Source organism: Pleurodeles waltl, chromosome 10 (genome assembly GCF_031143425.1).
Source record: "Pleurodeles waltl isolate 20211129_DDA chromosome 10, aPleWal1.hap1.20221129, whole genome shotgun sequence".
NCBI lineage: Eukaryota > Metazoa > Chordata > Amphibia > Caudata > Salamandridae > Pleurodeles > Pleurodeles waltl.
The window spans coordinates 197,678,081-197,703,265 of NC_090449.1; the positions used below are offsets into that span (position 1 = coordinate 197,678,081).

At 41.0% G+C, this 25,185-nt stretch overlaps 1 protein-coding gene across 4 annotated transcripts in view; it reads right to left on the reverse strand.

Annotated features, from left to right (window-relative positions):
* Positions 1-25,185, reverse strand: part of SHISA9 (shisa family member 9) — a 1,108,248-nt gene that overhangs the window by 909,915 nt on the left and 173,148 nt on the right. For all 4 annotated transcript variants that reach the window (XM_069210172.1, XM_069210173.1, XM_069210175.1 and 1 more), the window contains exon 2: positions 21,547-21,674. In XM_069210172.1, coding sequence (XP_069066273.1) covers positions 21,547-21,674 — 128 coding nt within the window. The remainder of the gene's footprint in view (positions 1-21,546; positions 21,675-25,185) is intronic.

A 25,185-nucleotide genomic window follows, 5' to 3' on the forward strand; every position in this document is an offset into this window, starting at 1 on the left:
GGCCACTTTGCGTGGCCATGAGTGACTTGATAAATTAGGACTTACGCAACAAAGCACAAATCGCTTTGTTGCATTACTCTGCCCGGGGAAGGCATCCCATGGGTGTTGCATGGGGGGTTCCGACACAACTCCCTTGGGTTTTAGACCATTCTCATATTTACCAGATTTTGTAGACCTGGGAATGCACCAAAATTAAATGTCTTCCCATGGGAAGGGTAACAAGGAGAAATATTTTGTCTTCTCTTTGTTAAGTCCTCTTTCTATGTGTGTTGCATTCTGAAGCACACATCGATAGAGGAATATGCCTCAGGAGATTGTTTTGATGTCGGAAGGCGCCCCTTCCGTCACAAAACCAATCCTGCATGCAACCAGGGGACCCTAGTACTATGGTGCAGGGGTGCCTCCGTTGGCGCTAGGTAGCCCATTGTGCACCATCACTGGGGAAAGGACAGGAATGTGCCTTATTGGGATAAATACAGTACATTCCTGTCCTTTCTCTGAGATGTATTTCAGCACAGCAAGGTGGGTTGCTGCGCTGTGTCACAAAAACATAAATCTGCCCCTGGGTTTCTTTGCAGAAATAGGCATATGTGAACCCAATTTTTCTCAAGATCCAAATATCATAGTAATGCCCATGCTATTGTAAGTGAAAGCAGCATTACAAGGTTGTGCTACATTTATTTTTCGTTATAGCAGGGTACAGTGCCTAACCCTGATTGTAGTTTGGAATAAACAGGAGGGAATATTAAGGTCACACAATATTTGTGACCTGAACTTCAGGAACCAAAATACTGAGATGGTAAATGCACAAAGGGATGTAGAGATTTACTATTCTTAACTCCACATCTATGTACCGTTAGGTATAAAAGTATATACATACATATCTGTTGTTATGGACATGGGTATTCTGCTCACAATATTGTGGGACCTCGATATTCCCTCTTAGATATTCTAAATCATACTCTTGAGTTTGGCTTCACCATTGTTTCTAGAGCGCCTCATTCTGTGCTGAGTCCCTTCAAGTCATTTCCACATTCCACAGCTGGACTACTTCAGTTAATGGGACAACACAAGGACTTGGTGATTAGGGATTTATGACCCATCACCTTGTCCTCCAAATCAGCACCGCTGATTTAACTTTGATTAGAAACACACAGTGGTACATGCTCTGCTTCTCTTATTTCACTTGGGATGACCCAAATTAATTCACAAAAGAGGTTTTAGGGTTCAGGAGGAGGAGTGCACTCTGACACCTGACAAATGTTCCAGGAACTCAGGAGCAGGAATGTGGGATCAGGACTCACTCCACAGAAGCCACCACAGGTCCTAGGGCAGGTCCAGTTAAAATGGGACAGCTGGGCTTTCCTGGAAAGTGGGCTTCTTGCTGCTTTTGTGCCCTTCTAGTTTAACAGGAGGTCAGCCAACTGACTCATGGAGCCCACTTCTCTGTCCTCAGTATAAAAAAGAGCAGGTCCAGCCTGTGGGATTCTCCTTGCAGGTCTCAACAGCAGCTGCAAGCTGTTTTCTGTCTTCCACATGTCCAGTAGTGATTTGAAGAGGGAGCCCCTGGGTGCCACATTTATGTCTGGCACTAGCTTGGGGGCAGGAGTGACTCTTGGCTCTTCTCTCGCCAATAGGGAAAAGGTTACAGAGGTAATCCAATCACCTTCTGCAGAACTTGCAGTGTACCCTACAGTGAACAACCCCAAGTGCCCCTTCCTACCTAAAACCAAGATTTCAGGATCTTTATCTCCTGTGCAGAGCTCCTGGGCCCACCCTAGATGTATGTTTCCAGGGAAATTAGCAATCGTTCCTCTGTAATCACTAAAAAGGAGTCCTGGGGCAGCATCTCTCCCGTTGGCACCTGCTCCCTGACTGGCTTGTGGTACAAAGGAAGAGAGTGGGCCCAGGCATTAGTTAGTTCTGCCTGTTAAAGTGTAGGGCTCTTTGAAGATAATTATGTTTATGGGCACTGCCCAAATGGTCATCCTATCAAAGGAACAAAATCCCACCCCACACTCAATGCCTTTGTCACAGCTCTTGGAGCAAGTTCACACCTCATTGAAGAGCAAGTCACATCCTAAGTGACAGCTGGAAGTTCATGCAAATGGGCTTCTGGAGGTTCTAGGCAGTTTATAGATGATTTGTTAAAAGTACCTTGACATATTTAGTACAAATCTGACTTTGCCAATAAATTGGATTTGTAATAAATATTTTAAAAAGTCCATGAATTAACTTTTGAACTGGTTATCAGGCATAGATGACATTATTTGATTTTAATATTAAATCCCAGTAAAAATAGGTTTGGGGCATATTTACTGTAAGGGCAAATTTTGCATTAAACATTTACATGCCCTATTTTTAAATACCTTGCACCATCCTTTCCTGTCCATTAAGGCCTACTTAGGAATAACATGGATATTTATAAGGAGGGTTTAGTCCTGTCACCTTTGATTATTTTGACAGGTAGAAAGTGCAGCTCACACCTGCACAGCATGGTTATTGGTAGTAGGCCTGCAGTCATGCTTTGCACACACACTCTTGTGGTAGCATGATGTGTGCTGCAGTCTACTGGTGACATTCAACAAAATGAACTGAATTCCAGTCTGTGGGTCAGCACATTTCAAAAGCTCAGGTAGGCATTGCAACGATTCATATATTGGCTCAATACGAGGGCAGATGATCCAGGCGAAGGTTCTTTAATACTTTTTTAAACGTTCACTTTCAACTCTCTGGCGAATTCCCATAAGTAAAATAATGTGTTCAAATATGCCACTGTTTAAATAGCTTTCAAAGAAGCTTCACTTGATCTCGACCCATTAGAGAACCTAAATTCAAGGATGTCAATAACCTAGTAATTTGCTCCACAGAAGTGGATTCAAAGATAGGCATCTTCGGCCATGCAGGCAGGTCCCTTAATCATTTAAAGTGAACATACATCTTTGTAACGGATAGGTAAATATTATTGGCTTTATTAGGAAAAAAAAGTCAGTTACTTTTCTACAAGATCTAGGTTGATGATCCATTTTTGACACAAACTCGTGTTTGAGCTCAAAACACAATGCGGCAATTTGTGGCAAGTGAAAGAGATGCTGTTGGCACACCCAGAACTGGGCATAACATCCACTGCTAGTCCATTGCTCCCCATTCCAAGGTGCCCAAATCATAATTCCGTGCAAATTACGTAACAGCACCTTAGCAAACCTCACACTAAGGAAAATTACCGGGTGTGCATTTTTTTCCAATTTTTGTGAATCAAATGCTGTAATCTGCCAAACCTACATTAGTAGATGAGTCTTCAGGCAACCCACTCAGATGAAAAGTTCTGTAATCACCTTAAAGATTGCTCATTATTTATTACACGACAGAAAATTAGACCAATTTTGTAAGATTTTGCAAAGTTAAAACACCCATTGTTCCACTATGCCGATTACAGTATCCTATTCATGCTGCACAGGACAGCAGGTTGAAGAGACCAGATGAGAACGTGGCGCCACACAAATATCCTTTCCCTTCCTGTCCTTCCCAGTAGGACTAGATTTGTCTTTCACCATGACAGTAGCGAAGACATCCAGAACAGAAGTATAGGCGAGCCGGGGGAAACATTTCAGCACCGATGACAGCTCCACTAATGCAAATCCAGTACTTTCCAGTGTACTTCGCAGCGTTCAGAGCTAATCATCAACAACGCCTGAGCGGGCAGAACATAACCCACTTACCGTGTGCACACAATTGTTTATGGAGCACTGGCATTTAAATTAACGAACTGAGCCATGGCTAGAATGAAAAGCAGTGCCTCCCCTTCTTCCGTTTTAAAAATATGATTAATGAAAATTATCGTACCTAATATGTTGGAAATCTAATTAAAATGCTCGAAAAACGTTCACCGCTCAAGTACATAAAATGTGCTTCTTTTCCAAAAAAATTATGTTTAGTCGTGTGTTACATTAGCTAAAGTAATGAATTCGAACATTCGTAATATTTGGACAGAGAAACACCCACCATACATAACTCTGCAGAAGTATGATTCTTAAAACACTTTTAAATCTAACTTTAAGGGTTTAAATGGTTGGAGTCTACTTCTACATCATATTTCCAAATCAACAAATGAATGGTATGTATTAAATTCTAATCATGGGCCCTCATTACGAGAGGGATACTTTTTGCTGATCCCTACAAAAGCACGTGCAGAGGGATCATATTCACAACTTTTTGGTATGTACCGCATCCCCATCACTTTCTTTAGGTTAATTTTGTCCTGTCAAACCTGCCGATCTTTACCAGGGCAAAATATACAGGAAATATGGTGCATGGAGATTTTGTTGCATGAAGCATCACATTCAGCATCCCATTATAACGGCGCAACTTGCAATAGGCAATGATGATCAAACCTGTTAACTTCTGATGCCTTGGCTATCGTATTTTAAAAGGTACAATTAATAGGGAATCTCCGGCTTGGCCACACAAAATGAGGGCCTAAGACTTTTTACTAAATTCACCGATAGAAAACAGTGTTAGGATTGTTACTAAAATTTCCAGGTTATTCAGGGACAAATTGCATTGAAATGAATATTCCAGTCATAGACATCACTTCTTGAATTGCAGTTTTATCCAAAATATACTATAGAGGAGATACAAATATAAGCCATGAGACTTTGTGGCTAGTGCTTCATAGTGGAGTTGAGGCAGGACTACTTTCCTGTGTAAGAATATAACCCAGTGTTCTTGAAAAAGGTCTGGTTCTCAGATTTGTTATGCTGGCAGACAAAATGTGATACTTTGACGCTATTCAATCGCAGACACATCCCTATTGCTTGCAGAGCTGATTGTGTTCCACTCTATCTAGATGCCATATGTAGCTGCCTCATTGTGCCTTTGTTTTGATCTGTCTCTACCTGGTACCAGTTGATGATTTTGATAGTATTCCAGTAGTCCAAGTCAGGTTGAAAAAAATCTTTAGCGCGATTCCTGGTTAGAACAGTTTCCTCTTATATTCCTTGAAAAGTTGTTTGTTTGTAAAACAGTAAGTCAGAAAGTCACATGGATGTTCAGACCCAAAGGTGCACATTTACAAGTCTCTTGTCATTTTTTTTATGCTATTGCGGCGCTAAGGTGGCTCTTCTGCCACCCTATATTTACAAAGTGGCACAATGCTTGCATTGCGCCACTTTGTGACCCCCTCTGCACCACATTATGCCTACGTCAGGCATAATGTATGCAAGGGGTGCATTGTGTTGCAGGGAGGCCCGAAAACATGGAGCAGTGAAATTTACAACATTTCAGTGCTCCATTTTTTCCCTCATTTTTAATGCCTGCTCAGAGCAGGCTTTAAAATGACACACCCATTATATTAAATGGCCCTCTGTGCTTCGCTAACACTAGTGTCAATTATTTTGACAGTGGTGTATCAAAGCGCCACATTGGCGTCACAAATTTTGATGCTATTGTGCTAACAACCATCATGGTGTGCTGTACAACCAATGTGTTGTTGGATGCCGGTGGGTGGGGTGCAAGAAAAGTGTCGCAACATCTATGATGCTCCGTTTTCTTGTAAATATGCCCCAAAATGCACTCTCATTAGTAGTGTAATAGTTGATAAACATCAACTTAGCTGTTATACCAATTCAATTGTGTTGGGCAAAACTAACACCTCTTATCTGACATGGAGTTCGGTCTAAAGACATTAAGCTGGTAGAGGTAGGTTTTGAAGTAAAATACTTTGATTAACAAGCATATTCTATTTATTTGAGTGGAACTGGGGCAACAGAAATTTGAAAGCAAAGTAATGAAAAGGATACTGTAATTTACTCAAAGTCTGAGTCTGATCATTCAGGAAACATTGTCTCATTGACTGTCTTGGAATATTGTAGTCGAGCAACTGATATCCTGTTGTATGGCATAGTGAATCAACACAACTCTGATAAGTTCAACTTGTCCAAAGCTCAACATGAATAAAGAGCAAGTTGTTGTTCATTCAAATTAAGAGCAAAAACAACAATTGGCAGATGTTTTCTTTGACATCATATAGAATTGTGTAATAGTTGTAATTATTCCTAAAATGTTAACCATAGCAAGAATATTTTGTTAATAAATAAATCAATTGTTGGTAATCATTCTTTTATGTCTGTCATAACACAAAAAGGAAGGGGACAAAAGAAGGAGGAAGAAAAAATAATAACACAAGGTGCAATGGGAAGGATGAAAAGGACAAAGAGAAATAAGTATGAAAGATTATGTGAAAAAAGGGTAACATGAAACTGAACAACGGGTTGTTGGAGGAGGTGGAAGTGAAGAACCCATGATGTAACCGGACAGACCAGGAGTGCATGAGGAGATAATATACTTTCAGAGGTATCGTTGCTCTGATGGCCATCACATTTCCTCTCAAACCAATGTGAAAGCCATCTTGGAATGGTATAATTCTACTAAATAATACAATAGCATAGAATTCCAAACTGCCACTGTGTTGCATGATGTTGTATCTCTATGCAACATGATGCCATGCAGAGGCCAACTTGGTATTCTATTTTCTTGTATTATGTAATTCAGTTTTTCTTCTCAAAGACGGTTGCCATGTTGCGTCCAGATGAAAGATTATGGCCACCTTGGGAGGATATCATTGTATTAAGTAATACAACAAAGGAGAAATCCAAAATGGTCCCCACTGCTGTAATTGGCTTTCATAGTGAGTATTGGAAGCAGCATGGAGCAACAATTGTCAGTAGGAGCCACTTCTATTGAGTTCAGGCTAGAAGCGCACAAAGAAACAAGAGTTCCCTGTTGTAAGCAGTGGAAGACACAAAGAAACATCGAAATACAATATGGTGGAACATAAATGTTGCTTCCCGAATAGGGAAAAAGCTATTTATTAGAAAGCAGGTAGCTGAGAGTGACAAGAAAGCCACGAATCACGAGGAAGAGGCAGACAAAAAGCACTCTCTGCATATATGTTAAGTATTGGAAGCAATACATCTGCAAACATGTAAAGTTGTCTAGCAAACTACCAGGACGTATGCATAACCAATGGCGCTGTTAAACCTGTTTCCCTGAAAGGACTCCAATCTTGTGCCCTCTTCTTTCATCTGAATAATTGTTCTTCTCTCTAAACTGCTTTGAGCTAAATATGTAACTTCTCCATCACAATTCATTCAGATTTGCAGTTCTGTATTCTGCTTATACTTACATACACCAATGAAGCTTCCACAACTGCAATCCTCAAATTGCAATCCCCCTTCTACACTCATTCCTCTTTTCCCACTCTACCCATACTGAGTGCCTTATCCTCTCCCCTGCTCAATGCTGCTTCCTTGCTTCGAAGTCTTCTCCAGCCAATTCACCAGGACATTGCTTTGCAGTTGTGTTTGTGACATGTAAGACACACGCATACATGCATGCCCACACACACCCCTCTGTTTACAACAGCTGTATATGTTTCCTACCTGAAGGTAGGTAAAGTGTGGTCACCAAGCGCTTCAGTCATTATGGAGGCGTGTTTATTTGCTTGAGGGGTGCCTCTCCTCCCCACATAGCATCTGTAATCAGCAGTGTTTTTACCACTGTGGTAAGTGTAAACCACTGTAGTACTTGTTTTGGTATTGAAAATAATGCTAGAGCATGAATTGACATTTTCCACCAGTATCATTTTTCACTGTGTTTACTATTGGCGGTAATGGCATAGAATTGGCAGACATTCCGAATTACATAATGACCGGGATGACCACTGGGCAGAGCAATATTTTCAGTCGAGTGGTAATTTACTGCTAACCTATTTCTTTTTAAATACCTTTTTAGCTTGGTAGAATTTCAATATTCTAGTCTTGAGGCTGTCTGCAAAAAATAAAACACCAGGAGAGGCTAATGCACTGTCTGCATTGTCATACCAAAAGCCTTCAAGAATAAATCATGGCACTGACTGGAAGACTTGCAAACTTTGTGCCTTGAGGCGCAATCCTTTTAACTACGTTTTTTAAGCTGTCATTATATTTACTGCATTCATCATCTTTACTTACGAAGGCTTTAGAGATTTGTAGTAATTTGTGTTATGCATGTTTTTTTAGAGCTGTATACTTTCCTTATTGACAGCGCAGACATTTAACAAAAAATAAAGCAACTGCATGTCTGAACCAACTTTGAGTCTTGCTATTGCCTGGTCTCAGCTGAATTATAACTAGATCATATGCATATTTTTAATACTTTTTATAGTAAACAGCCAGAATGGAATTTGTCTTCATATATTTAAGTCCTTATTTAGAGTTTGGCAGACGGGTTGCTCCATGACAAACGTGATGGATATCCTGTCCGCCTTATTGAAGGTGCACTATAAAATGAGGTACTTGTAATACAGCAAACAGGATATCCACCACGTTTGTGATAGAGTGACCCATGTGCCGAACTCAGAATCAGGCCCTTAATAATGTAATGCATATTACTCCGCTCAGTAGTACTTGGGTCAACAACCTCTAAAGAATAAAAAGATGTGGCCCTTCAATGGAATTTAGAATTTTAGTACAAATGTCATAAAGATAGTTTTAGGAAAGGCTGTTCATTTCTGCCTCAGCCCCGGCAACTCCTCAACAACCACCACCAAACAGCTATCACCTACAAGGTCTGTACTTAGAAGCCCTCCAGCATACAACTTTGGCCAGAAAGACATAATACATTTCTGGAGTCCTGTCACTGGAGGACGAAGCCATTGGTTCCAACATTCTTTGGGAGATCTACATCTCACTTTGCTAGGCAAGCTTATGGCAGGAAGAAGGAGCTCAGTCAGCTGTATTAGCTTTCCAACACATTATAGTGCTTTGACGAATAATGTAGTTCGTGCTGAAATGACAGGTGGCATAGTAAGAGAACTTTCCAATAATAGGTTCAGCTTTCACTAACCACTACTGTGTTATCCCTATCTTTTTGGACTTTCATCATTTAGAAACCAGAGCTCTGCGGGACTTGTAAAAAAAAGCCTGCTCTCCGAGTAACCATAACTGCCAGAGGAAGGACTAGAAACTTGTATCCTACATTCTTTTGAACCTTACTTTTGAACAGGATTCTCATGTATCAGAAGAGCTGCCCCTGAGGTCTACAGGAAAATAAAGCATAAGTGCATTTTTAGAGACAAGCTTGGAGACCAGTTGGAACTGAATTTCTAGTTAAAGAGAGCAGTTGACCTTATCTCTACTGCTATCTATTTGCTAGAACCTCTTTCCAAAGTAATGGGAAAAGATATTAAGCATCCTGTAATGTTAGGATTCCCTAAGGACTGGGAGAGGGTGCCAATGCTGCCCCCAGGCCTTGTTATGAGCTTTTTGTTGAAATGTTTGACGGTACACGAGGGTCGTAGTAAGAAGGCATACCATTGCCCTCACCTGTCTCAGGAATCAGCTTTGCCCAGCTTAAATAATTAGAACTCCAAAATGTGATTAAAATTCCAACATACAACCTGAGACCTAGAAAAGGTGACAAGGCGACATCAGTTGTGAAGAAATATTGATGATTACAGATTTAAAATTTGTCTTGCTTGGAGCTTTGGGACTAAAGCTTAAGGTTTTATTGGGTTAATAAAATTAACATGCACAGCCTTTTGGAGCCCATTAAATCCAAAGAATGCTAACTTGCTCATTTGAGGATTTTGACTTTCATAAAGGAGCTCCCATCCGAACTTTAAATCATTGACTGGTAAAGCAAGTCTTCAATGGCTCCAATCTCAATTGCAGGTGGCCTGAGAGGGCATCTAGAGTCAGGTAATCTGTGCCCTTTAAACTAACATTGACGTTTGCATTCTCAATTGTTTGCCAGTGATGTTTAGCTTTTTTATTTAGTAATTCAAACCTCCAGATGCTTTAACCAATTGTTGTCCCATTTGTGTTATTGTTATTATAATATTATATTACTTTCAGAAAATTAGCTTAAGAATTCTATTTGACTTATTTATCAAGTTCAGCATGGCTTTGGCATTACTGCTTCAGCAGACATGTCATTTAACACATAGCTATTGGCAATTAGTCCAAGATTTCTCAATAAATGCTGCTTTTGCATCTATACACTAGATTGCTTGATTTGTGGGCGCTCTTCCCACCTACTTGACTATTCAGTTTCTAACAGATGTTTTAAAACAACTGTTACACTTTAAATATTTGCTCTAGGTCCAAAACATATACAAATTGAAATGATTTACTGTCATGGGGCATCAAGATAAATGCAGGAACATATATGGTTACCCAATGCCCCCCCCCCCACACACACACACAATAATCATTTTAGATTTTGAGTCTCTGGCAATTACTATTAAAGCTAATAATGAAATTTGTTGAAAGAGAAGAGAGTGATTAAAGACTCAGCATGATGATATATTTTTCAGAAATTCTATCTTTAAACTAAGCTAACCAAATTATTACACTTAGTTAGAAATGTTGGCCTCTTATCTGGACACAACATAGACTGGTTCCTAATGAAACCGATGCCAATCTCAAAGATGATATCCAAAGCAGAACAACAAGAATAGTAATTAGATGGAACTCAGAGAAGATAAAACATCTAGACGTTATTGTTACCAGAGAAATTAACAGTATCATCTTTTCAGACATGAAAATATTTGGAGAACAAATTAACATATGCAGATGGCTGAAGATGAATCATTGGATTTTGGGAAAATGGATGTAGTAACAATGAATGTTTTCCCAAGAGCCTCTTGTCTATTTAGCATCTTAGGTTTACCCAGCAAACTGAGGCTTTACATGTCATGAGGACAAGCTTTGTTTGGAGCAGTTCCACTTGACTTGCAACTTTTTCAATCAACTATCTAGGTCTAAAAGTGGACTTAATGTTGACAGTCTTAGAACTCATCATGGACTCTTTTCAAAGTCAGCACATGACACTTGCCACGGAAGAGATTACCACTGAAAATGGTAGAAATGTATTGCTTTTCAGCTGGTGACTTACTGTTAAGCATTCTACTCTTCTCATATGGACTGAAATCTAAGGTGGTAATTTCAGCAATGCTTTCATGAAGTGAAAAAACACATTTGAAATACTACTTGATTGCTTTAGTAAATCTAGAAATATGGCACTTTGGGGAAAAGATATGTAACTAATGTGGGCAGGAAAAGGATGTGTTCATCTTGGTCGGGTAATTCAAAACCACAGAATTATTCCATTTAAAGAACATCTGGTAAATTGCACAGTACCTACAAGTACACCGAGCACTTTATAGGGTCTTGTGTAATTTTCACCAGCTTACTCATAGTTTCAGTCAAGGCAAACAAAGTCTCACATTTGATGACGTAAGATGACCACAAGATGTCACGTTTCAAGTTGTACCTTCAAAGTAGTGCCATTTGAGCAGTCAAATTATAACCTTTTGTTTTTCTGTTGTGTCCATGAAGTTGCTGCTAAAACACTGAAGTTACACTTTAAACACTTTGGTCACAATTCAAAAAGATATTGCAGTGATTTACTTTGTTTAGTACTCCTGGCTTGCTCTTGAGATTAAGGAGTAAGTCATGAGTAATACAAGAGTAAGTCATACCTACTAACAACAAAGCCTTTAGGAACCAGGCCAATGGTATATTGTTGCTTGTTTATTTCTAAATGATAAAGGAGCAGTCTACATACCTTTTAGGTGGCATCATGTTTACCAAATTGCTTTTTCTCTGAGTGTATATTGATGGAGCCTGCTTCACAAATCTAGAGCTGTGCATCTGTCAGGGTCAGTTTATTTTACAGAGGTGTTCAAATGCAGGGTTCCTGCACATCTGTTTCCATTCACTGCTATAATTTTCATGCCCCCCAATAGATACCTTGGAGAATGAACAAGGAGCATTAGCGCTACACTAGCCATCCTCCCGTAGAGGCCCTAAATGATGCTAGAGAGCATGCCAGATTCTGAGTTTCGTTTCTGATGATTTTGTAGAGAGAGGACAGAAATTCAGTAGGCCACCAGTGATGGCCATCAGAAGCACAGTGAGGTGGTACACAATGTATGCAGGAGAAATCAGTGATCCCTGCTTGCACTATGGCTCCACTTTGCGAACTATAGCAGGTAAAGAAGAGCACAGGTTAAGAGATCTCAGCTAGTGAGGATGCATCTAATTGGTCCTTTGTTCATTCCTCACCCCACCCCCTCAATCACACTTTGCACACAGCCAAATGTTTTGTGCACAATTCATTTTGTAGACATACAGTTCACTTTAGATTCATACAAATGTACTTTTTCAGCTATGGGAAAAATATCCTTTTTCCTATCAGCCCATGTGCAGTTCAGAGAAAAGGCTTTGTGAATTTGGCCATGAATGTTAAATGAAAATTGGAATATCTTGATATCTGCTGTGTATTTCACAAAATCTGCCTACTCTCTTCCAAAGAGTGATGTTTTCAGACATTACTTGGATGTATTCAGGCAAGAATAATGGGCATTGTGTGTACTGGAGGGAAACGTAAAGAGGATTAAAAAATGGAGCAGAAAAACGATGACAAATGAGAAATTACACCACTTGACAGACACGTTTGGATTTATGAAACCTTTCATGCATATACATTATCAGACACTAACTTCCTTCTGCAGCAGCGCTCACGTTGCTCTGCTATTTTTATAGTACAACATTGATCACAGTGCTTTCAACGTGTCTAGAGTAAAGGTGACTTTGTACACCTAAACGAGATCTCCACATTTATATTTTAAATGTAGCCGAAGTTGTCACCTATGATGACCTCCAGAAGTTTGAAGAGGTCAATTGCCTGTAACTAAAACAACAAAAATGATTTCTAGTTGAAATCTCGTGAAAATTGTACTTAAGCCCAAAAATACACCGAGACAGTGAGTGGAGATTTCACCTCTGAAAGTGGATGTTTCACTGTTCGTCATTTTATAAGGAGTCATTTGTTTGTTTTGATTGGCCAGTCTAGGGTTTCACGTGCTGGTGATTGAGAAGGCGTCATTATGTAAATGATGTACTGTCCGAGCTTGGCAAGAGGGTGCCTTTAGGTGAGCCAAGCACACAGTCATTGCAGCCTGTTACAGATAATTCTCCAACTCCTGGGTATCTGTGGACTGGCGCCAGCCTGGGGGACAGCACATTAGTGAAAGCCAAAGCAATTTTTTAAGCAAATGCTCCATCTTCCACAATGTAGGCAGCACCCAGCTTGTTTCACAAATGTGAGACAGTGATTTCCCTGCAGGCAGGTACAGTGAGTGACTGCAACTGCCTGCATGAGGATGTCTGGGGTCCATGGAACTTCCTAAAAGCCTTTTTGCCTCTGCGCTCCTTGCTGTAAAACCAAAGTGCTCAGAGGGTGCAAAAAGCAGGGGCACATCTCTGTGGTACCCCAGCTGCACCTTTGGTAATACAAACCCTGTTTTGTGCAAGTGACCATATCTTTGAAAGGACAAAAGATACTTAGATGTAATAGCTACATGGGGGTTTATGAGTTTGATATAGGTTCTTCTTCCTATATTGTCCAACTACCCATCGTCGTCTCTTCTACCCAATCATTTTTACGTTATGTTATGTTATGCCATACCATGCCAGGGGTCTTCAATCTGGGGGCAGCCCCCTTCACCCCCAGGGGGGCCTCAAGTGATCCCAGGTGGAGGCCCAGGGTCTGGCCAAAAAAGAAGCATTGCGCAGATAACAGTGCTTTGTTTTAAGCAGAAGAGAAATTAATTGTCTTTTTAAAAAAGGTAAGAGAACTTATCTGCAATGTTTACATAAGCCTGGACATATTTAAACACTGCCAACTTCTTAGAATAATTGTGAAGATTTTTTGGGGCCGCATGACGATTTTATTTTCCCTCTGGGGGAGGGGTGCGGCATAAAAAAGTTTGAAAACCACTGTGCTATGCTCTGTGTATTAGTAAAGCACTCAATCACCCACAAACGTATCCTGGCGCAGAGCAGGATTCTTGTGGAATTCAAGAAGAGTGGAGGAAGTTCTTATGTGGAGTGGGTGGCCGTTCAACGCTTTAGGAGCAATGTAAGAGAATGTCCATCATCGGGATCTTGGTGTGCATGGGAAACGTGTGAGTAGGAGTCCTGTGGATCTCGGGTGTCTGGGTGGTTTGTGGAAGGAGATGCCTCTGTTTAGGAAGGTGAGGCCTAAGTTGTGTAGTGCTTTGAATGTGTGAGTGTGTGTGGAGTTTGAAATGAGCAAGTTTCTATAGCGGGAACCATTGCTGCTTGCTGAAGTGTGGTGTGATGTGAGTTCTGTGTGTGAGCTTGAGGATGAGTCAGGCTGCCGAGTTCTGGATGGTTTGTAGTCTTCTATTAAGTTGTTTGATGATCCCAAGGTGGAGGATGTTCCCATAGTCCAATTTGCTAGTGACTAGGGTGTGACTGGCAGTTTTTCTAGTATTGCCAGGGAGACATTTGAAAATCGTCCTCAGCATCTTCAGGGTGTGGAAGCAGAAGTGTCAGTAAATATAAAGTTATTGTTTTCAAGAACTTCAAAGTCCATCATGTATTTAACGTATAAAACACACTACTCCATCCTATTTACTCTTAATGACTCAAGCTCAAAAATGCACTTTACATATTCTCATTAATAAGTTTTCAGCAAAAGCAAGCAATCAAATCGAAAATGGCTGATCCAACAGGATCCTTCACCAATGCAACAACATGCTATACAAATTCAAACAGAGTACAATGGTATCGTTCTCTTGAAGTTTTTTTTCTCCAGGTTGATGAATGCTAAAGCATCTAGGATCCAGGTAATTACATCATATACAATTGCTGGTCCTGATGGAGGTGTTTCAAATGAAAAGCAATTTGCATAACCTCATTTGTAAGACAGGTGCAGCTGACGCAGTAGCATAATTTGGAGTATCTGCTGTGCTTGTTGTACGATTAAACAAAACACACACTCTAAAATAGGCTCGAACTGGCTACTAATTAAAAACATGGACTAATTAACTACAGTGAGCAGTTTTTAGCAGTAAGATGCCAGTGAGGAGCTTAAGACGATTAAGCAGGGTTTCCCTGCAAGCTGTTGCTTTGACGCAGTGACTGTTGAGAACTGGCAAATTATTTTGTACACTATATATCTTGGTGAGCCACTTATGTTAGAGTAGCCACAATATTCCTGTGCCACAAAATCCACTATTTTGTGCGAAACTTAAAGCAGCAAAATATTATTGTTACTCTGTAACACCTGTGAGATGTTATCTTTAGAGATTTATCTTGGGGGAATGTGTACATTTTAACGGCATTGAACTGGAAACTTGTTACATTCTTATAGCAAGTACATCACTCCCAAGGCAGTGCTAGTTCTTAATACCTGCGAGAATTTTGAGAAGAAGGACACTGGAAATTGGGGTGTTTTTTCTCTTCTGAACGTTTAATGTAAAAACATTAACATTCATAGATGTGATTATATGGAATATATTACATGAAGTGAATCAGACTACGGTGTTGATGAAAGGTGTTATTGTTGCTCAACGCAATGGTACTAAGTTTAAATACCTTGGGAGAATGAAAAGTGCAAAGGAGCTAATTAAATGTAATCCTGGGGCGTCAGGTACATCACATCTCTACAGTGAGTAGACCAGTCCACTGAGCTACCTTACCGGCAGTGCCCTCATCTTCGCAAAAAGCCTGTAAATGTTAAATCCACAGACAGCTCTTTTATCTTCCCTGCTTTAGCTATCATACCTCTATGTGGGCAAAAGAACAGCATGTGAGCGGCACTCGTGCAGCTCTGTTTTACAAGCAGCTTGTACTGAATATAATTCATTTTTGAATAATATCGGTTTTATAAAATCATACGAAAAGCTCAATTGACATTATAATACAACAATTACCACACATAATGTAAACAAGCCCTTTAACATACAGTCAGAAATTGGCATGTATCCTCAAATTACAGATCCCTCGCTGGAAATCATTGCAACTTTAGACGTATTTCTATAATTCAATTTCCATAAACTGTAAAACTCTTGAAGTGCGAGGTGATCCAGTATTATATGCAATAGTGATTCAATGGATTTAGATCTTAAAAAACCTGCTAGTGGAATCCTCAAATGCAGTGCCACCCCATTTTCCAGTTGACCCCAGTGTTTTCAGTCTTCCTACCCGTATTGGAAGTACCAAGTTCGAATCTGAGGAGTTAGTATCATTTAATAGTAAACTAGTCGTGCCAACATATAACCAAACTTCTCGTGCACCTTGTTAATTTACTTGTCATAACATAAGGCAACACTACAGATTCAACTGCAGTCAGCTGTTGTTTCATACCAGGTTTAATTCTTAAATATATATTCATGGCTCTAGCTGGATGGCCCTTTATGTGTACTCCCTGATCATGTTTGTTCTTTTTCTCAGGCGCATTGAACCTTTGTTAGCGCTCAATGCATTCCTGTTGCGGTAGGTTCCCTTAATCACCTGATCACAGTGTCCATTGAGTTGATTGCTCTTTAATCCAAATGTCAGTGACTGCAGTACATCCTCTATTTTGTTTTCCTCTCTTACTTCTTATCCTTTATCATGCTAAACTTTACTTATGTGTAAATTTGCATCTACGATCTTTTATCTTCCTGTTGCCTCTTTCACATGCATGCTTGCAATACAAATCAATATTCAATTTTTCCACTGGTTACCTGACTTACTGAGGTGGAGTATGTCAGTTTCTGGTTCCCTTGTGTATATTGTCACATAAATTAACATTACAATTATTTTCCACATTATTGACAGACGTGCCCTTGTCAGCGACCATATATCACTCTACTGACAACCCTGAAACGAAGATGGATGTAAATCAAATTCATACATGATCAATCTTTCAATCAATGTGATATCCTTTAGTGCTCTCGCTTAAATGCACTGAACAATTATTGCATCACCCAAGAATAACGTCATAATTACATATTACATATTACAATGACACATTTCTAGCTACAATAAATTGATTATTTTGCAGAAATCAAAATGACCCTCCCTAAGCAAAATGTTAAATGCTTTTGTTTAAATGCTTGCTGCACAAAGACTGCAATGAAAGCAAAATGCAGTGTTAAGTCACTATAAAGCCAAGTGTTGCCCTAAGGGCACCACAAGTCCAGCACAGTGAGATTACATTGTAAAGCGAAAAGGCAATATGACAGCATCAAAGTACAAATCAAAGATCTTTATGCACACACCATAAACAAAAAAATAAAACAGATGAACGGTGGATCTGGCTCCCCAGCTGACAGTTCCTGATACTCACTATCCTTAGGCAATTCTATGTCACCCTTGACTAACTCCCTCAATTTCACACTTGTACCTGTTATTTGAAATAACTGCTTGCATTGCACCACTTTCCGACCCCTTGTGCCACAATATGCCTGCATCAGGCATAATGTATGCAAGGGGAACAGTCCAGTATTAGGAGGACCGCAAAAATGGTGCAGTGAAATCTACAAGATTTCACTGTGCCATTTTTTACGTCATTTTTAACACATGCTCAAGTGCAGGAGTTGACATGACTCACCCATTGTAATCAATGGGTATCCTTGCACTTTGCTACACTACCATTAACATTTAGTGTAGCAAAATACCAAAATAACGTCAAACATTTTGATGCTATTGTCCTAACTACCACCATGGTGTGCCGTGTGTTAAATAAGGCACAACCATGGCATTGTTAGGTGCCGATAGGGGGGTGCTGAAAAAGTGGTGCATCAGAACTAATGTGCCACTTTTTCATACATCTGGGCCAAAGGCCCATATTTATCAAGGTTTTACATCACCCTTGCACCTTGCAAGGAGACACAAGGATGACTCAAAATATAAATTAGATTTATCAAGCATTGCAAAGGCCCCTTGTGTGGCCCTGCTAGTTTGGTAAATCCAGACTAATGCGAGGAAGTGCAAATCACTGCCTTGAGTTACTCTGCGGCGTGAAGGAGTGCCTAGGGTGGAGCATGGGTATTCCCACACATCCACCTGTGCATTCTGGCACATTTCCAGACTCACCAACACTTGTAGCCATAGGAATGATTCAGAAATGTACGTCTCCCCACCAGAGGTGCAATATAGAGAAACGTCTTTATTTCTCCTAGTTACATTCTGCAACATACTTAGAAAGAGGAAAATGCTTCTGAGGATTATTTTTGTGCAGGAAGGTGGATCTTCCTGCACAAAACAATCCTGCCTACAATGCAATGTTTGTCTACGTTTTAAATCTGTTGCCTTAGATTACAACTTTGTGGTGTGTTAGTGGTTAAATGACTGTAAAATGAGATCTTGGTTTATGAGATTATTTAAGTCTCAAGAACCCTTGAAGGCTGGAAGCACTTTAATACACCTTTGATGATTTTTGTCCTGAAAGCTTTTTTTCAGTGACAAAAGAGATCTGAACTTAATTCCAAACGTTCTTCTGTGAAAAGTCTGATGTTAGATTTCTTTATTAGAAATATGTTTGCTAAGATTCGCGTTAGTTGCTTAAGTGCACCCTAAATGATTATTGCACTTTTGACAATATTATTAACGCATTTAAGACAGCCAGAACATTGTAAATCCCTATGAAATGTGATCCACTAACACTTATACTTTTAAAGGGTGCGGTTATGAATTTCATACACCATATTTCTACTAGGCTAAGGCTAGAAAAGGTGAACTATCATTCCAGAATCCCCTGAGTAAACACTGCCTAAACAGTCTCTTTTTCTTGTCTTTTTGTATCTTCTCCTCGGGATAGATGGATAGTTCCATTTTATCCCTTTTTCTGGGGCTTATTAACTTTTATTGCAGAAAGCAGCTACTTGCTGTAATAGCCTTTTACACCATCTTTTATTATGTCCCCCCTGAAGTAGCTTAGCATTTTGGAGATAACAAGGATTGCAGAGCTTCATTCACTCCAAAAGGCTATCAAATGAAACAATGGCTTTGGATATCATGCCTGAATGACTCTGCTGTGAGCCAGGGCGCAGATGCAAAAAAAATTTCATTAGGTTATTTTGGTCATAAATATCCGAATATGTTTAGAGTGATGATAACGTGGAACCACTTTGCAGATGTAACACAGCAACTATTTGTCTTTCCATATTATGTTTTAAGTTTCTCCATTTGGGTTTGTTTTGGGTACAGAAAGACAAACTTTCAACAGTAAAACTTCACAGAATATGTCAGTGCTTAACAGGGTCAAGTGAATAAAAAACACCTTAATGCTGATATACTGAGAAATAATCATAAACATAAACCTTTAACATTGTTATCCTTAGTTATATTCTTGGCAGACACACAATTGTCCAATTAAGGCATTACTCATATGAGTTGGAACAAACATAGATCATTTGATTAATGTAATTATATTGATGTGCTCTGTTGCTTTGTGCCTTAGCAAATCAGAACGTCAATATCAATACAGAGTTAATGTAGCTCATGTGCAGGAAGTATTCACAAAGAATTACCTTCTCAAACAAACATTGGAGCTGGCATAGGTACTAAAGTATCCCATGCAGTAAACGGGTTTTCTAAAATGCCTTTTCTGTTTAAAATCCATTTAAGACACACTGGGTAACATTTCAGAACAAATGAGTCATTTTGGCACATTTTTCTACATTTCATTATAAAGCACAGTTGTACATTTTCAGTTCCTTATTATTTGTCCTGCAACCAAAATAGCCCTACACGTATTGTTTCTCTTCTCTTCTTTTAGGTTCTTTGCTGTTTACCTCAATGATGCAATGTCTAGTCCTATAGGTATGTTTATTCCGAAATAAACTGGGACAAACCTGCAGCCCGAATATTCATTGCACTTTGAACATTCTGAGTGTCGTTCTTCCCTCATGCCGAGGGCCTTGGGGTTTATCTCAGTTGCAACCCGTGCAGTCCACAAACGCAAGGAGAAACATACAATGCGTTCCTCTAACTCACTAAATAGAAAAAGTTCTTCACCACTGTTGATGCTGATGTCCATGCATCCATCGTCAGCTCTTCCCTCAAAGCCGCATTGGACTGTTATCACCTTCTCTATGCTGACTTATCTTGATACCAAGTGGACAGACTTGAGAGTTTACAATACACTGATGCCAGAACAGATTTTCATCTCCCCTGACCCAGTAAAACCTCACAACTTTTTCATCCTAACAAGAACTAAATCATCATTTTGTGCCATGCATTTAGGTCAATTCTATGGTGAACCCAGACATTCACTCTAGGCTGCTATTATCAGCCACTCACAACTTCTTCACCACCACTGAATCCCGCAACACAAGTATGGAAGACACATGGTACTACCTACTGGATCCTATACCAAGAAACACGCTCATTTTGGAGGTCAAAAAAGCATTACAAACTTGTATGAGTCCACCGAGGGCCATGTTTCATCAAAATCCCGCAGGTAGTGGGAGTGGCATCATGTGCCCATTGACCCACTAATACCACCACAGCATTGTCACAATGTCTCAAATGTTGCCCTTCAAACTCCTTATATTTGCTTCTCAGATGCCAAGCAAGGGCTAGTAGTGGAAGCTAGAGCAAGTTAACAGGGGTCATAGAGTTCTGTTTATTTTCTTTCCCTGTAACTGACATCATGAGCCTTGAGAGGTGTGCCAAAGACCAAACCAGGCACAGAGGCTTCCCCAATGGCAACCCCTAATTGGCCTCCATGCCAAGCACCATCACAAAGGTAGCTGGAACCACTTGATCATTGACCATCATCTGAACTCTTGCTTGAACTTTGCTGGTCCAGGTTGACCCATATGAAATCCTGTCCTAATGCATGGGACATTAAACCTGCAAGATAACTATCACTGCTGCCCGCCTACTGGCACATGTGGCACCACGTTTCTCGGCTGCAACAGGGCTGTTTCTGCGTGAAAATGGCGGGCAGCGAGATCATTTACCTGGTCGCATTTGAGGGCCTGAAACAATGGTCACCGGATCTGGTGGTTGTTTGTATGAATGTTTGATGGTTCTCATGATTTTTTTTTTCTTAACTGTATATTTTCATTTTTGGATACGTGTCACTTTCATACACGCACATATGCTTCTGTATCTAAAGAAATGTACTCCTCAATATAAAAAAAAGAATATCACTTTCACAGGATATAAATGTAAATACATGACCAACCATCTTAAGACAAAGTGTGACTAAACGGCCAGAACTCACAACTAGGTAACTCCCAGCGTCTGCTAACATCCAGTGTGATTCTTGACCACATAATATGTACTTTATCTCCGTGTGCCTAAAAAACATGCAGTCTAATCTGATTTTCATGTAAAGTGCTTTACTACCCTTGGGCCATGTTCGTGCTATTAACAAACAGTTCAAACAAAGCCTAAAACTTTGCAATGTTTTCCCAGTCATTCCACATTAATTGGTAGTCTACACATAGGAAAAAAAGACTAAGCCGACAGAACTCGTAATATCCAATATATGGCACATAGACGGAGCATTCATTTCATACTTGATCCAAGGTGGTAAATGTCCATTTGTCGCCTGAATTGGTGGCACAACAAAGAACCACTGTATGGCATAGGCCCCTGGGCTGATATTTACTTCACCCTTCGTGTGCACACTGGATTGCTGTTTACAGAAAAAAATCCTGCCACAAACGCCATGTTATAGGGTAAAACTTACGCAGGTTGTTGGCAGGCGGCCGCGGCTGCATGTTTTCGTAGTGCTGTACATGAACTGCGAGGCTGGCGTCTCTTTCCATGTGTTCTGCTGTGTAATGGTCCCCTTGCCGCATCACGTCAGCGAGAGCCCTGGGACATAAGCAAAACGTTATGCTCAATTAGATTGAACCAGATGCAACGTATCCATCAGCAGTCTCGCGCAGACTATATGCATTAACCCTAAGGGGACAGGAGCATATTACGCCCTACACACTATCCTGCACGTGTGTCTTTAATTGGAGGTTTGCCAGATTCATAATTGGATACTGTCTGAGTGAAATTACGTACTCGCACTTTAAAAGCTTATTACATTATACCTATATGCTGTACCAGCAAATGTCTGGACTGCACAGACTCAGGCCTATTGTTAGAAAAGGCAATCATATTTTCGATTCAATGTGAGAAAATGGGAACTAAAGGCTAATGAGGACGGAATGTCAACACCAGTCCATAAATGAGATAATCTAGGTGCAACTGTCGGATGGCTAGTGGGGCTAGTCAGCAAATATTTTGCTTCAGAGTTTAACTGTGCAGGAAAAAATAGGACTCATTCTGAGCCTAGAATTATGCAACAAAGAAACCAAAATCCAGCGAAAACTGGAACATCGAAAGTAAGGGAACATCGACCACGGTGACACATATAAACTGTCAGTGCCAGACGGATTACATTGTATTAAAAGTGTATTTGAATTAATTCATATAGTGACACGGGCATCCGCAGTGGTTAATTTACAAAAAAATGACATAGGATGGAACTTTTTTCATTTAAGCCATCAGTTGGCCTGCTAAATGCATGCTTCCCGATATACCAAAGCTGGCTCTTTTAGCTGTCCATAACCACCCTACACTTCCATTCAATATATCTATTTCTTGTAGGTTCTTTTTCATCTCTGTGTTCTCCCTTTGTCACTGTTTTCTTGCAAACCTTCATTTTACCTTTTTTTGCATCTCTCTTTCTCTCAGTCTCCCTCGCTCTCTCCCACCTCTTCAGTCGGATGATGAAAGATACATCTCCTTCTGGTGATTGCCAGTGCTCCCCAATTACAACCACAGGCACAAATTAAGTACTGGTGTTGGAGGCAGCATGTTCTGGTTGGGAGGTGGGACCCCAGCCAGGCAGAACCTAACTCTCCTGTCGGGGTGGGTGATTACACCCACTGTGTAACCTGGGCTCACCCTTGAGTAGCTTGGCACTGAGCAGTCAGGCTTATCACAGAGGCAATGTGTAAAGCTTTGGCACAGCACTCCCATGCAATAAATACACTGAGTGTCACAAAAGAGACTTCACATGTGTGGTAGGTAAACACAGTTTGTATTCAATACACACATTATTTAACACAACAGAAAAATAATGAACTTCTGGGCATAAATCACACTTGGTAATATTACTAGCAGTAGTAGGCCCAACTTAGTTAAAATGACATCAGTAGCATGAGAGCCCTACTTTACCCCACCAGCACCCTTATGCGGTGCGAAACGTTGTCAGAACTAGGCCCACATTGGCAATTAATTTAATGCTATAAAACACACAGTTATAGGATGCACCCCAGATCACAACAATATCAATAATATGTACACACAGATAATGACAACACTTTCAGCAGCACCATGGGCCAAGGCCACACAGGTACAACTAGTATCAAACGTAGCATCCAGTTGGCGAGAGATCAATGTGTGGAGCAGCACCTCCCGTCGATGTAATCACTAGCAGGTGATCTTCATGCAGGCACTCCCACAAATTCACTCAGCTCTGCTACACGGTGCTACAGATATCAGGCAGTCCGTATGTAGCACATGTGCACGAACATGCTGACAGGTCAATTGATAGCACAATGCAGACCCCTTTACCCAAACTCTCCTCCACCCTCTGTCTCACCCTGGCTATCCCACACCCACGGATTATAAAGAGATCACCCAACCCGAGACTTGGCCACTTCTGGCCAGAGTCACACTTAGTTGGGGTCCCAGGGAAGAAGGTGGGGGGTAGGTAGCAGGACTGATTAGGAGGCAGTAAAAAAACAAAAGGGGGGTTGGCCACCACTCAGGGAGTTCACACACAGGATGGGGAGCAGAAGCAGATGAGGGCAATAGTTAGTTCAATTAAAGGATTCCATAACATTCCTTCTGGCACAAGCCCACTTCTGCGAAGCACCAGGGAGAGGGAGAAAGGGTTTGCATAGTGTCTTGATACACTTCCAATCTTTCTCTGAAGCATTCCTCCAGTCCAGTCAATTACTCACGCCACCCAGGCCCGGTCCGGGCAATACTACCTGGGACATGCTGTTGTCGGCAGCCAGGTGAGTAGAAGGCAGGTAGGTCACCACTCAGAGGGCTGAAAAGGAACGATCAATGAAGAGGGAAATGTAGCAGGGGAGCCTTTCGGAAGGTAGGGGTGCCCTGCCAGGTAGATGTTGATCAGAATTACACCCAGACCATCCAGGTACATAGTCTGGTGCGCATGATCGGAGTTGCACCAGATCAGTCCGGTTTTGCACACAACGATGATTTGCGAATTCCATGCTTCCATGAAAATGAGGCACAACGCCCAGTGCATGTTAATGCGAATCATACTAGACAGTTCCAGTCACACACCAGTTATAAATCCGGTACCTCCCTGGAAATGAGGCACAATGCCTTGCACGCATTGATACGGGTTGCAGCAAACAGTTCCGATCACGTATGATGAAGAGTTACCAGTCCCATGGTTCAAGAGAAGTGAGTCACAACTTCTGATGCGCATTGTTACGGGTTGCACCAGACAGTTCCAATCACACACCATCGAAAAGATTCAAATTCAGTATCTCCCTGAGAATGACACACAAAAGCCAGTGTGTGTTGATACAGGTCGCACCAGACAGTTCCAGTCCAACACACAGGAACAAGTTCAGTAGTGCCGCATGAGGTAGAATGAGGCACTGCTATGGTTATGCCCCCACCTCGGAGGGTCACAACCTGTGAACACCGCATGCAATGCGGATGAAGTTAGTGTGACGCACGAGGGAAATCCAGCACGATCGATGAAGAGGGCCACATGGGGACCCACAACTTGTTAATCTACTCACCACCAATAAGACACTTACGTGTGCTGAGGCCCCACGATGCAGGGGCCACACACCTTAGATGCGGGCAAGAAGTTTGGGGCTCCGCTCTAGGCAATCTGGTCTTCAGGCACAATTTTTAGTTTCACGGTTACTCCGGGATGTCAGTTGGAAACCAGCAGGTGACGTGGACACTTATGAATGTACCGCTCTCCAGGTACCATGAGCAGATGGTGTGGGTCCCTCACGGGAGAGCTTTGATGTTCCTGAGACCTCCACAAGAGAACAGGAGGCAAGCCAACAAGCCATTAGAGAACACTTCAGGGTTTTTATAAAGCAGCAGGAAGTCAGCCCAGGTCAGCCACGATTCAGGAAGGGTGCGTGGTCCCTCCCAAAGGCAGTAATCCTCCTTGTGCACAACAGATTCCTCTGGCAGTGTGCACCATGCAGACCAACTTCTCTGGTCCCACATCCCTGCAAGTGTATCCCTACCTGCTGCAGTATGGCACCAGTAGTTATACTGTAGTGTGACTTTGAAGTTGGGGAGTGATTTAAAGGTGCAC